This window comes from Pseudochaenichthys georgianus, chromosome 5, assembly GCF_902827115.2.
Source record: "Pseudochaenichthys georgianus chromosome 5, fPseGeo1.2, whole genome shotgun sequence".
In the NCBI taxonomy this organism is placed as follows: domain Eukaryota; kingdom Metazoa; phylum Chordata; class Actinopteri; order Perciformes; family Channichthyidae; genus Pseudochaenichthys; species Pseudochaenichthys georgianus.
In genome coordinates this window covers 14,412,042-14,426,926 of record NC_047507.1, presented here as the reverse complement: position 1 = coordinate 14,426,926, position 14,885 = coordinate 14,412,042, and the positions used below count along the sequence as shown (strand labels likewise).

Sequence of the window (14,885 nt, the reverse complement as noted above, 5' to 3'; positions counted from 1 at the left end):
AAGAAACAAAAATAATCCCAATTTTCAGTCTTAAAAATGGCATTTATTTTATTTTTACTTTCAAAAGGTAAATGGATTATCAAAAAAGTTGACAATTAATTTTCTGTTGACTAATCATGACAGATTCCTTTCCTGCGTCACAGCAGGGAAGAAGCAGCTGCAGCTATAAATTAACAATACCTCATTATCTCCCTGTAAACAAACCTGTGCATGTCATACATTTTATTAACTGCAGCTGTGTCGACCCGGCTCGGACACCTCGCTTCAACCACAATCTGATGTTTTGTCACACTATTAAACATTTAGATGTGTTACGTTATTAGAAAGCAAATGCAACCTTTGACTTAGCCTAGACAGTCTTTACTCGTATATATGTGTGTGTGTGTATATATATATATATATATATATATATATCACGCTTTGTTCTACTTATTCTGTGATCTTCATGACTTTCGCTGTCGTGTATAATAACAAGTGGGTGTCAGTATCACACGCTGCCTCTACATTGTGTCACAGGCTGCTGACTCATCAAGAGTCCCCAGTGTTCACTGGACCTGTAATCTAATCACAGACAGAGATCCAGCTCACTTCATGGTGATTCACCGTAGCGAGTGAACCGGGGGACGTCTGCAGACACTTTTGTTTCACAACACGGGCCCCAGGTGTCGCGTAGCAAAGTAACTGCTGGTTACAGAGCGTCAGTTTAGGCGACAAATGAGGACTTGATTGACGTTTTGTTTCATTTATTGTCACACTATCTTAACTCCAAGGTTTCCTCAGAACTGAGCTTTAAGATGTTTTGAAATCTTTCATTTTCTGTGCCAATCTTATCCGTCACTGAACTGCTCACACTGGACTTGGCCAAACCTAAAAAGGGAATGTTTGCATCAGCCTTCGTGGAATCGAGGTCGTTTTTATAATATCAAAATATGCATTTTTCTCATACAAGAAATCACCCCAGAGTAGCACATTTCAGTTAATAATCATTTTTTATTTTCTTTAGAAAAAGAAACTATCACAACTTCATTTGGTTACTGTACAGTTTCTCTTCTCATAGTCACTCATTCTGATAACAGTTTGTGATTTCATGCTGGAACACCAAACACCCTCCTACTAACGCACACCACTAGTTACAACATGACTGTATACTTTCCTCTTTTTCCGCATTTTAAATCCTGTGATATTCTGGACTGAATAGCAAATAGAATTCACTTCATAAAAAAAGAAAAGAACTGAGACAGAGTAGAAATCCCTGACAGATTCACTGAGGGAACGAGGGACAAGAGAAGGGCCTCTGAGCGGTGTGGTCCATACAACCTGCACCTGACGAGTGTGTGTTTGGAGAGCACCATGGTTCACTGTCTGCGTGTGAGTTTAAGAGGTTCCCTGCCCTACATGAGACAAGAGTGGGAGAGAAAGAGTCGGTGGGGGAGGAGAGTATCTAGGTCAGATTGTGGAGCATGCAGACCCCCTTTGCAGACACACTCATGTACGCATTCTCTCGCTCTCTGCGGACAAAACTACATGCATGTTCATCAACAGTCGGGACAGAGGACTGCAAGTGGAACAGTTAATATAAGATTAAGGGATGTATCAAGTATGTCTCCCTGAGAAACACTTCTTTCTTCATCTACACCTCATCCTGAAATTTAAAAAAAATGTGGCTCATTGTTTTACATACCGTCTTTCTTTTTTCCTACAATTGAACGCACCTATTGTTCCATTAGGATTAGTGCACCGCTGCCAACGATCCCAGCAGCCAATAAGGGGGCAGGGGCTTGTGACATTCAAACAACTTTTAACTTTCCACAGCCAACTTTCCACCCCGCAGGTGTGTGTGTGCAGTGACTTGCACCTCACTGCACTTACACCAGTGTGTGTGTGTGTATATATATACTGGTTTATGGGAGCCAGCCTCACATGGCAGGCTCAGTTTGTGAAGTGTGATGGTGACACCTTTGTGACAGTTTGAGTGGAGCTACTGTCCTCCCAACACCCCCATTCTTTACACTAAAACGGGGGAGTTGGGAGGCGGAGGCTGTAAATAGGTTGTCCGACAGCCTCTCGACAACTCCCACAGTAGCACCACAGGGCTAAAGCACACAAACACACACACACACACACACCAACGTCACATTTTGAGCTGAAATGCGAGCACCAGGGACCGGGAAAAGTAGAAAAAGAGCACAATTAGAACAGACAAAGGAGTGAAGACTTATTGCTAAAAAATGGATTCCTCATTCTTCACCATATAATGCCAGTCCCTCTTTACCTGTGTAAAGGCATTTATTGTGTATTCAAGGGGACATTTGTGTGCGGGGGCTCGAACATTAGCGCACGATTCTTTTCTTCTATTAACTCACGTTGGATCAGACACATCTTTGCTTGCTAATAGCTCTAGTGTGATAAGAGTAATCTCTGTAGCCCTTTTCAAGTTTCACTCGTATGAACACTCTCCCAGGAAAGGGATGGCGTCCTCTGCGAGTTAAGAAAGAGTGTGAAGTGAGGCAAGTGACAGTGCAGGTGTGCTTGAGTGTGTTTTTACTAAAAACACACCATGACGTGAGAACACACGCAGGTTAAAAACATTTGCTCCTTTACGAAGCCGTCCACTCATACGAGGACGTTTTTAAAAAGCATTATTTAAAAATCAAACCTCATCAGTGGCTGTATAGAGAAATTCCACAGCCGCTCAAGAAAATCCTCTGTATAAAAACATCTTTTTTGAGTGTTTCATTTATTGTCTCTTGCTCTGCTCAGCTAATATTAAAAACCGGGAACTGGGGGTGTCGACACCTCTCAGTAGAAAACAAATAAAAGAACAACCAAACGAGTTTCAAAACCTAGTCTCCATGTTCTCCTGTGCTCCGACTCCTCCTGAGGAGTGCAGAGGTGGAGAAGAGAGGAGATGACAGCACTCTCTCTCTAAGAGACAAGTTTGGGTAGGACCGTGCGAAGAGGTAAGGTCTCTCCTGAGTCTCCCATCATGTGGCCCCGCAGTTTGTTGTTGGCAGCTGTGGTGCCTACGCCAGGCCCCCCTTTGGCCAGGATGGAAGGGAAAGAGGTGCTGTGGTGCTCGGGGAGCCGTTTCATTGTGGCCCCTGGGCTCTTCTCGGTCCCTGGTAAGGGCTTGGGTAGGCGGCGATACAGCCAAGGGTGTCTGAGGGCCTGGCTAGGGGTGAGACGTGACGAGGGGTCCCAGTCCAAACACTTCTTTATGAAGTCAGTAAAGGTGGGGTCCTCGCAGCCCTTGAGCGCGGCACTCCACTCCTTGCTACCTGGGGGGCCTCTCATCTTGCCGCGGCGAGAGCGAGACCCTGTCAGCACGGTGGCCCCTGTGGGCAGGGTGTTGGCCCCGCAGTAACGAGGGTGGCCCTTGGAGTTGATAAAGTTCTTTGCGCGTTTGGCCTGCTCCACCACCTTCTGGGGGGGCATGCCCAGCAGCTCCATGACACAGGCCAGCTGGTCGCCCTCGTCCTCGCCGGGGAACAGCGGGTAGCCGGTCAGCAGCTCGGCCAGGATGCAGCCGAAGCTCCACATGTCGATAGGAAGGCCGTAGCGGGAACCCAGGATCACCTCTGGAGCTCGGTAGAAACGAGACTGGATGTAGGTGTACACCCGCTGGTGTTCAAAACAGCTGGAACCAAAGTCAATAACCTGGTGGAGACAAGAGAGGAGAGAGTCAATGTAGGAAACCACTTATCGCCCTGCAGGGGCCACAGGTGAACGTGCCAGGGTCTCACCTTGATGCCGCTGCGGCCCTGCTGCTTCAGCAGGATGTTCTCCGGCTTGAGGTCACAGTGAATGATTCTGTGCCGGCTCAGGGCCTCCAGGCACTGCAGGATGGAGTGTGCAAACTTCCTGACCAGAGGCAGACTGAAGCCCTGGAATTTGTTGCGCTTGATGAGCTCATACAGGTTCATGCTCAGAAGCTCGAAGGTCATGCAGATGTGGTTGCGGAAGGTGAAGTTTTCGAGCATGTGCACCACGTTCATGGTGCCGTTGCGATCCTGCTTGCGCAGGTGCTCCAGGATGCGGATCTCCTCCTGCGCCTGCCGGTGGAAACGCTTCTCGTTGCGCACCATCTTCAGAGCCAGGTGCTGCTGCAGCTTGTGGTCGTACACCTTGGCCACCTGGCCAAAGCTGCCCTTACCAATGATCTGAGGAGAGCCCGAGAAAAGACTGGGTTAGCTTCACATCAGAGAGACTATAGTCGTTCTACGGGGTCGTTGTGATCGCCCAAACACTTGGCACACTGAAGAAAATCAAATCTCACAATATTTTGTAACAAAAACCAGGATATTAGCTTCATGACAATATTGTAGACTTTAACACAGATGCTTCCACCAAATACTTACACAATGAGAGTTATTATAAATGAACATCTGTAGCCAGGAAGATTTCAATACCTTGAGGAACTCGTAGCGGTAAGCCAGGTGGTCATGGGCGACATTAATGTATCCGCCCTGCTCATCGTCGTAGCCACAGTTGTTGTTGCCACCGGCGACGGCAGGCCTCTTCTTGGCATTGGGTCCCACGAAGTAGATGTCTGGGTAGGAGTGGATCTCCGTCTGCTCCAGGGTGGTCAGCTGAGATCGGTACAGCCTCAGAGCCTGGTCGGGGGTGAGGGGGCCGCACAGCTTCCCGCTGTTCCCCCCACTTCCAACGCCCAGCGTGCCGCAGGATTCACTGGAGCCCTTACTGGATTCAGTGCTGCGGCAAGCAAGCATGACAGAAACATGCTGTGAAGGGGGGTTCCTCCTGCTTGTGAATGTGTTTTGGCAACTTTAGAATACTTTACTAGGATGTGTTTAAGTTATAGCGGCGTGTCCTTGTGTCTTACCTGTCTACACTGTGCTCCTTCGACGGGCTGGAGACCGCGGCGGGTTTACTGGGCGTCTGTCCCGTGGTCCCACTGTTCAGAGGGGCGGCCGTTGTTATGGCGTTGACCTTTCGATTGTTGGTGGCGTCTTCATACAGGTACTTGACCTTCAGCTGGCCACCTCGCACACTTACCGGTTCCCTCATTACCGTCTTGTTACTGACAACCTGTGAGAGGAAGAAGAGACAAACCAGTGACAAAAAGGCCACGAGCCGGGTGAACACGATTCATTGTGTCAAAGACGCTTTGATCATTGCGTTGTATGAATGTGTTCAATAGAGGGAGGACCGCTCCGTTTGTATCAGACTAGAGAGACACTGAACTACTAGCCTGTAAGGGAAACCGAGACACCTGAACATAGTCAGGGTCACAATATTTCTTTGTTGACCTGAATCACGTTACTATTTATTAATATATAAAGTGAACTAATCTGTCAAACTAGTTTTGCCAGAACAGTAGGGTGACTAAAAATAGCATTGGGATAGTTGTGTGTCGTATTTGATATGTATTTATCAAATAAGTTTAAGTTCTAACTTTTTCATACTCCTTTCCACACATTTAATATTTACAGTCTTTGTTATAATATTGTTTAAGAAAACGTGCATTATGTTACTTAGAGTTTGCTATACGTTTACTGTTTGACTTATATGTTACATGTTTTAAATAAAAGAATGTAAAACTAACAAAGCGGAATTAGCTAGTGAGCAGATGGATCACAGGTTTCGTTTGATAAGAGCCTTAATATGAACAGCTAACCACAGAGCCGAGCCATTAGCAGAGATACGGACGGCAGCAGGTGAACCAGCGCAACTGGATTTAGATCCAGTTTGGCAACATATTCAAACGCAGGCCGACCCCAACGCATGCACAATGACCAACATGGTTCCCATTTGATTAGTTTGCAAGCTGTTGGGTGAAGGGTATCGCTATTGTTTAGCTGCGTATTTTAATTATCTTTTCATTTGTTTGGGCTCAATACGACTGCCCAACGCACACACATCCCATTTGAGTGACGGGGACTGAGTTATCCTCCGGTCTAAACAATCACAAACACTGTAATCTATTTTTGGACAAATGTGCAGACAAACTTTTCAAAGTGACGGATCCACCATTGCCTAACACAACTGTAAGGTCAGAAGAGTTTCAGGAACGCTCGAGTGTCCTGCCCTTGCTTTAGGTTTCAGCGACCCCAGGAATTCATTCCTCCTCTCTCTGCGTCTCCCTCCCTTCTCTCTCTCTCTTACCAGCGGAAAGAGCCCTCCACAAGATTATGGAGCTCAAGGGAAATGACAGTCATTAAAGTTAGATTTATACTCTTAAACTGTAGAAGCCGTGTGGATGTTAATAAGACACGCCAACATAAACCCAGCGTGGCCTTCCTATATACAGACACATCTACCGAGTGTCTAGCTGTCTCTCTTTCACAAGCTCCTCTACTTAATGTCACTGCCGTTTCACCCATTTGAGGGAAACTAGATCTTTGGATATGATGTCTTCTCTTCTGTGATTAAATAACTTTGCTCCCCTGTGGAGCTTCTGGCTGCGGCTTACACACACACACACACACACACACACAGCTGAGCAGGTTGGCTATGGCTGAAACAGTGTCCCCCGATTAACACAACAAGGAAATGTACATTAAAAGTGTTGACATGTTCCACTGAAAGAGGACTCAGCCTCGGAGTGTGTTTGTGTTGTATGATTGAGTCCTAAAATAGAGGTGGTATGCAGGAGGGGTTTGCATACATGTAACCATATAGTCTTAACTCATTACAACAGCCCTGCTGCTGACCCAGGGTCCGGTGCAGCTGTTGTCCCAAAGCTGTACTATGAACATAGTGAATGTCATCGATTGAGCCCACTCACCCAGCCACAAACACTGGCCTTAAAAATCAAAGCTTTCAACATGTGGAGCATACCTGTGATGCATTACTGATTGGAATGGGCAAGGGGCGCATTAGACTTTTTTTTTAAGTTATGAAAATGACAAGCCCCTCGGGAGCGAAAATCTTCTCTAACACCAATGAATACCGAGTGTTCTTTGTGCAAATCTGCACGCTGCAACAGATGGAGAAGGGCTAATCTCCCTTTCTGTCAGAGAAACACTGAAGTACGCTTTCCTCGGAGGAGGAATGGGTCATAGACATAACAAAACTGATTAATGTTGCATTATGACCCAGAACTAAGCACTACTACAATGTATTGTAATCATTCTTGCCTTGCTCTTACAAAGAAGCGGGAGTACATCAGTTGACTTCAATAGCGCATGAGGCAACTGGGCTGTACAAAACGCTGAACTGGGGCGGATATTACCTCGGAGAGTTTGACAGAAAATACAAAGGAAGAAGGACAAGGCTAAAGAGAAAACTAGGACTAACCTATGCACAAGCAACACTGATGAGAGGATTACATGATAGTGGAAGGGGAGGGAGGGAGGAGGGGGGAGAATGTGGATTGTTGATTTTGGGTCACATTTTCAAGCCCAATAAATCTTAACAATATATCACACCAGCCTTTTCCCCCTCTGCTGGTGTGGGGGGCGGTGAAGTATCATTGTTTGTGTGTGTGCATTTTCTGCCAAAGGGGGTTTCAGAGGCAAACAAAGCTTACAGATACCCCACCAGGACAATTAGGGAACATGCATTACTTAATGTCCTAAGGACTGGTGTTGTCTGACCACCAAATGTACTCAAAGAAGTCAACCAAAAAAACGAACAAACGTATATTTACTTATCAGCAATAAAAAGTCATTTATATTTAACTACATGTAAAGTCTATGGAAATCTATGACCTACATTCTATCAATAAAAAAGGGACCGATAACTCTGAATATGCACAGCATTACACATTCTTTAAAAAAAAAAACTTTTCTCTTAGCTAATGCAAATGGTGACATACAGTATGCTCTGTGCTTAATGTACTTTCAATTAACTGTAAAATGCACATTAAAACTACAAAAGTTTCCAAGACCGATAACTGCTGTTGATCACATTAACTTTGGCTAGAGACACAAAATGGCCTCTTCACTTCAACTGATCTGACACGGCCATGCAACAATTGTACTCCAACATCACTTTTCCCCTCGGGCAGTGAATCAATATTGATCACATGTTACTCTCTTGAAGGGTATTAACGGGTATTAACACGTGACTGGATTACACAGGTTGGAGGAAGCAGATAAGACTTCAGCTGGCCACCTCGCACACTTACCGTCTGCAAATCAAGACCAAAGGGAGAAGGAGGAGGGTTGTGAATGTGATGAATGGGAACGGGGCTGAGTCGGGAATACATCTCAGAGGAACAGGATGTGCTCCGGCACAGGAAATACAGATTTGCGCATATACGTATGTGTGTTTGGGTGTGTGCACTTACTGTGTGTTTGGGCATGGGGGGCAGCCCAGACGGACTGTTTGTATCTGCGTCGTCTTTAAGGATGTGGTCTGTCCTCATGTACGAGTCATAGAGACCATCCCCATGGCGTGCTGAAGGAACAGAGCGGAACAAATAAGTCAGCGTGATAATGCGGAATCATCAGATCTGCGACAGAGATGCACTCGGGGATAAAGGCTGACGTTGAGAGGCGATGTCCATGGAACACCATCTAATCTCCCTTGCTTGTTTAAACCAAGCAAAGTCCCATTGATTGGTTTACTTGGACTACTTTGAGCCTGAAACAATTGATTTGGTAACAAATCCAGTGAACTAAACTCAGCAGGAGAGCCCCACACTGCTCCTCTCTACAGACCAGCGGGGCACATTGTCTGCCACAAAAACTAAACCCACATTTTCGGTCAAAAGCGGCCATTATTAGCAGATACATCCATTGTATCTATTGTGTCAAATACATTGTATCCAAAGCCAGAGCTCCGACCTGAACAGCTTAGATAGGGCTTATGGTCCGAGATCGCTAGCGCTGCAAGTGGTATTATTGGCCTAATGGGAGTAACAGATGCCTCTGACGACAGCATCTTTCCATCTGTCCATTCAGACCAAGTCATGTATTGCACACACCAGGTGTGCTCAGAAATAGAGCCCTATGGGTGGATGCTGGTGCTTGTCATTCAATAGTGTGTTCGCTCACCTCTGTGGCACTGAGCCAAACACCTTTATGTGAGATGACACAGAGTAGATGGATGGATGGGGGGGGGACGGGGGACTGTAGGAGGAAGCCAGGTACTCAAATGACAAACCTCCACCAGCCGGCTGTTCATCTTCTCAACAGTCCCGTAGTCCACACTGCACAAGAGATAACACACTCTAATGGCTTGACATAAGGATAAGCAGCCTGTTAGCCCAAGCCAATTATAGAGCTATTGTGTTAGGTTAGCTCATTAGCAAACAGACCGAAACTGTTGCGGATTTGAATATTTCTCTAGCCCTTGAGAGTGTTGTAACCATGTGCAGGTGCGTCAGAGCCTGTGTCCCTTGCCTGAGCTCAAAACAGGACAGTGTATACCTGCTGCCTGGAAACAGACCTGCACAGCACAGTAAACAGGGGCATTAGGGCTCCACACACAATATAACGCAAGAACAGGCCTCATTAGCCCTTTGCAAACTGCTTATTACCCAGTGGGGGTCTGCACTTTCTGTACAGCATCTGACTTTGTTTTCCAACTAAACTTTCTCAGGGGAGGGGGGGGCATACGCGCACACACACACTTCTATATCCCTTAACATCTAGTCTACTGCAGCTGGCTCTACACATTGTGAAATAAACCCTCTGCACAGCAAAGGCTAGAGAACAAGGTTCGAGCAGACCTACTGCAGATCATGTGTCATAAAACGTGGTGTGGAGGGGTTAAGTCATAGCTTTTTGTCTCCTCCTCTTCCTTGTGTCCTGGACAAAGTGTCTCTTTGCAGACAATGCGTCCAATGTACACTATCTGGAAAGCAATGTGACAAAGTGTTCTAACCTTTTCTAGAATGCAAAGTTAAACATTGCCACAAGCCTAAACACACCACAGAAAGATTAGGCAAGTGTCCATAAGGCTAGATATTAAACAATAACAACTATGACGGCCATGGAACACATTCCGAAACAGTCGTTTAAAAGTATCAAGGCTTATCAAACACTGATAATAAAAGAAATGGCTTACGAACAATGTGTAAAAACAACGCGGAGCTTCCTGGGCTGTCTTCCAAAACATTCACAGACATAAGTCTCGTTATCAATATCAAAGCAAAAGAAAACGTGTTTACAACCGAAGACTTGTGAAAGGCCCTCAACATCTGTCCGTTCTCTGCACACACTGACACGACGTGCCATTTAAACCCAGTCAAAGGTTTTTTTCAAAAGTGAATTAAAGCAATTTTAGGAACATTACATGTTTGTAAATAGTTACTTTAGAAACTGTCGCCACGCTGGCAGCTAGTCTTTGTTCCACATTAACGCCGAATCTGCATTAAACAACTAAGAAACAAAAAACACATTTTAAGTACTGCAATATTTTTGTTGTAGTTACCTGTTGCTATTGGGCCCTCTGGTTTCCTGCTTATTATCATCATGATTGCAATTAAAATGTGATGCCAGCATCCGAAGCGAAGAAAAAGTTCCGAATAAAAAAAGAGAAAAACAAAGATTCACGAAGCAAACTTTTCTAACAGCGAGTTACTCTGCTTAACTGTAGTGTTTGCAAGCACTTTATCAGAACCAACTCAAGTTATTCTTTCCTTTGAGATTAGCTAGCTGTTTCCTTGGCTCTAGCTGTAATTTATGATGGTTTGATTAAACCACAGAGTTTTGTCTTCAGCGTGCTGGCTAACATTAGCTACAGTTGGAAAAACCTAAGCAGGCGGTGGGGGTCGTTTTCCTTCAGCTAGCTAGCCCGCTAGCTCGCACTGCTACAAAAACACTCGTCCGCCGGAGAGCCGCTCCCTCTGGTAAAAATAGTTTGAGTCCAAATATTGCAGCTCGGTGGTCTGACCCGTGTGCCCCTCGCCTTTCTCTGTCGGTACAAGGAGTCAATACAGAGCACCATTCCCGTGCTTATTCCCGGTTAGCTGACTTTGTAGTGAGCTAGCTGCGGAGCTACCACTCGGTGAACCCCCACGATTTTGTCCTCCTTCGGGACAGCTTGGGGCCGCTCGTCTTCTAGGGATGGCTAGCCAGAGTAGGCTAGCTGTACTCTAAGCCCCATGTTAACCGCAAACACACCCGTAGCATCACCTTCGCAGAATCACCTGTACTCAGTGCAATAAAGCGGCGATGTTTAATCCTTCTTCTCCGCGGTAGGAGTATCTTATTCGACGCAGCTGTGTGTTGTTGCTAAGGGCGTCTTCAGTGCGCCCGGAGTCAGCAGGCAGACAGAGGGAGGAGCTGGGCGGGGCTTGATGAGCCCCACAGCCGGCAGGAGGGCGCCCCGCAGCGGACTCCTGGTGCTCTGCACACCGCCCGATGCAAGTGTGTTTCAGAAATACTGTGTTACTGTACATTTGCTCTTTTAAAATACACTCGGTGGTACAAACATGGCCGGTTCTGGAGTGGGGAAGAATAGGAAAAATGTGTCTATGTTAAACCATTTGGGATAGTGTTGCACTGATGGTTGTGCTCTGTAAGTGTTTTGTTTTTAAAAATTGTAATTTAATAAAAAATTAAACCAAGTTATGATCACAAATGCTGTAACTGAAAAAAATACCAATCATGTGTTTGCATGGGTTTTTATGTGCACTTTCATTTTTAAACTTAACTATACATTTCTATTTCGTCCCATATTAACTATGCCTCTGATAAAATAACTGGCCCCAGCATTGCCCCCCCCCCCCCCAGTAAAAATTGACCTAGAACTGCAGAACTGCAACAGAGAACAATGGGTTAATTGGTATAGTAGTTATCCAAGTCAAAACATCAATACATTAATAAAACATCTTTAACGTTGATAAATGTATAGTGAAAAATCCAGAATAAAGGATAAAGTCATAAATCAGATATCAATCTTAAAAAGTCATTATTATTTATAAACATATTCAAAGAAGTGTGTGTAAACCTTAATCATTTGTTTAGACACTAATTTTGGTCCAACCTGAATATCACTTTCACAAAAGGTCAGAGGTCAAATAATGCATGAAAGAGAAACCTAAAAACACAAATAGAATATAAAAGGTTGTGCTTGATAATGGCTAATAACTGCTTTTTAAACCATTAGCAAATGTTTAGTAAACATATTAATTAACCCTCCACAAAGTATGAATTAAAATGTACCAGAAGTTTTTACAGATGCATATTTGACAGTCAGGGGCGAGTCGAGTAGAGTAGAGTTGCTCTTTTCATCAATCTTTTATCAAAAGAAAAGTAGGTTCTGGAACTTATGACATTAGGGAAGTGACTGATGCTCTATGGAGTCTCGGTCAGAAAACATAGGGAATTGTAAGACGTCAGCTTGGCCACTGTGATGGGTATTTTATTATCCAAATAACATGTTGATGAACAATAAACAGATGCATTGCATTGACAAACCAGTAGTTGCAGACCAAGGGCTCTGAAGACCTTTCCTCAGGTCCACAGTGCATCTGGCCATGGAAAGCTGAACCATGGACTGAAACTGGAGATGTCATGGAGATCCATACAGAGCTCAATATAGCAAGAGGCAGGGCAGAGGACAGACGGAGTGAGACTGGGCCGGCATGAGAAGGGGAACAGGCTAAATTCAGACAGTGATACATGTTTGGCAGAGGGTGATGCTAATCGTAGCTCTTTCTCAGAGGTGAGAAGAGGGGTCTGTCTATATTTGCTGCCATAAATAAACATACTGACACAGTTTTAGGTGGCCCTCTGGGCAGCAGCCAACCCTTAAGGCCAGCTTGGCCGTGCTGATTATTCTTGGACGGTGGTGTATACGAGAGTAGGGTGACAATGCCTATAAATTGATCTGCTTATTGCACTTTCCTCTTAAAGGGTGCAAGGTGTAAGTTTGTAAATTAAGAGGCACTCTAATCACAGCTGGTGAATTTACAACCCCAGCAAGAGATGGGACCAGGTGCAAAGCTACCTATAGGTCCTTGTGGGGGGCTGTATTTGGTCTCAGAGTCTGTGACAGACACTGACACCTGCAGGTTTATTGGTCTAACACCTTTGGAATGCCCTTTGAATGAAAACAGACCATATCAGGGAAAGTATTGTGTTAAAGTGTCACTAGAACAGGTTCTATCATATCAAGCATAACATAACACATGCAAACCAGATCACACTTTATACACGCTGCCTGACAGTTTACATTTTGCATGTTATGATAGTACCTGCAGTGTAGAGGAGGTACTGCCACCTGTTGGTGATTACAACGCAATACAGCTGGCTTCGGGTGAAGAAAACTAGATGAAAAGCTCAGCACTTTCTACTTGGGGCATGTCTGGACATCACATTTGGCTAAAAGAGATTAACCACCTCACAATTCATTTAGTGTCTCTCTTATGAGATGTGAAATCAATCAGTATATACAATCCTCCTCGGGCACTTATTTATTAAATATGCTGTCTACAATATGAACATGATATGCACATGATTTAAGAAAAAACATCAAATTCTTGATCTCTTTTCTCGAACTTTCACTCCATTGGTTGGTCGGAATTCAGTTATATGTATCTCATTGAAACAGATCAGCTTGAAGAAGGGGACAAAGTGGGAGTTCTCTTTGTTTTTGTTGTAACCCAACCCTGTACTTAAGAACTATGAGAAATGCATTTGCAATCAAGTAACTACTCCTGGATTCATTCTAGAATAACACCCTGTAGTTTAACACTTTTCAAAATGTTTTTACGTGATGTGATAAAGGTATAAATGATTAGATTTTTCTTCAAGTAAGGGTTGAACAAACAGAAGCCAGAGAAATTAGGATATGAGAACATTTCAATAAAGGGATGACCTTTTTATTTCATTGTGATATTCTGTACAGTTCTACTGCTATATTTAAACACACTTCTTCAAATAAAACAAAAATAAATTGCAAAAAAAGCATTAAGTCTCAACATCCCTTGACACAATATCATATGGATGAGGTGGACCATGAAATAAATAACTCGCGCCACACAGAGGGTTTTGGTTGGAAAGACAAATGGGAAGAGAAAGAAAATAAATGTGATACACCGCCCAAGAAACAGATTTGCACACATGCAAAAGCACCCACACAAACACTCAGGCACCTGTGTGCTGAAACACACCTTACATAGATCCACAGGGGGCACGTGAAACAAAAGGCACTGCCAGCAGGAACAGCTTGGGCTTTGGGTGGCGGCGTTAAAAAAGAAAAAAAGACAGGTCTACTGAGAAACATGTGCTTATGGACAACGGGCCTCATTTATCAATGATTTTATGGTATTAAATAACAAAAATGTGTGTCTTGGAAATGTTTATAGTAAATAAGCTTTGGTTGAATGTATTCAATTTATGATACATGCACGCCAAATATTTGTATCATTCTTACATCACATGTGCACTTGATAAGTGAGGCCCAACGAGGAAGCAATGGTGACACAAAGACACTCATTATAAGACATAATTCACATTATCCTCACTGCCCAAGATGAACACACACACACACACACACACACACACACACACACACACACACACACACACACACACACACACACACACACACACACACACACACACACACACACACACACACACACACACACCACACACACACACACACACACACACACACACACACACACACACACACACACACACACACACACACACACACACACACCATGTATACATCACTTCAGGGGACATTACATTGACTTACATGCATTTCCTAGAGACTTATCCTAACCTTAACCATAACCAACACATGCCTAACCCTAACCCGTACCCTTACCCTTAACCTTACCCTAATCCTAAACCTAACCAAGTCTTCACCCTAAAATTAATGATCCCCCTCATGGGGACCTCCAATTTGTCCCCATAAGGGAAGCGAGTCCCCACACGTGACTATGTAAACAGATGTAGGTCCCCACAAGTATAGTAATGCTAGTACACACACACACACACACACACACACAC

The 14,885-nt window shown here is 44.4% G+C and overlaps 1 protein-coding gene across 4 annotated transcripts; it reads right to left on the bottom strand.

Moving 5' to 3' along the window:
• Window positions 1–970: 970 nt before the first annotated feature.
• dyrk3 (dual specificity tyrosine phosphorylation regulated kinase 3) lies at window positions 971–11,177 on the bottom strand. Of its 4 annotated transcripts, none has more exons than XM_034082675.2 (6): window positions 10,345–11,177; window positions 8,255–8,364; window positions 4,844–5,049; window positions 4,410–4,764; window positions 3,744–4,160; window positions 971–3,657 (listed from the first exon to the last, which is right to left on the bottom strand). In XM_034082675.2, exons 1-6 carry the CDS (start codon window positions 10,385–10,387, stop codon window positions 2,926–2,928), a joined length of 1,863 nt encoding a protein of 620 aa, XP_033938566.1. In that variant the 5' UTR covers window positions 10,388–11,177; the 3' UTR covers window positions 971–2,925. The 4 variants fall into 4 exon arrangements, with proteins under 4 accessions (XP_033938566.1, XP_033938567.1, XP_033938568.1 ...); XM_034082676.2 differs by having other exon boundaries at window positions 4,410–4,761; XM_034082677.2 differs by having other exon boundaries at window positions 4,410–4,713; window positions 10,345–11,175.
• Window positions 11,178–14,885: the final 3,708 nt, after the last annotated feature.

Excerpts from the sequence above, each read along its gene's own strand:
- dyrk3 (XM_034082675.2), bottom strand. The coding sequence starts at position 10,387 with ATGATGATAATAAGCAGGAAACCAGAGGGCCCAATAGCAACAG. Across the intron at positions 5,050-8,254 it reads CCCCCATGCCCAAACACACA|GTTGTCAGTAACAAGACGGT; the intron begins GTAAGTGCACAC and ends TTCCTCTCACAG. Across the intron at positions 4,161-4,409 it reads ACCGCTACGAGTTCCTCAAG|ATCATTGGTAAGGGCAGCTT; the intron begins GTATTGAAATCT and ends GGCTCTCCTCAG.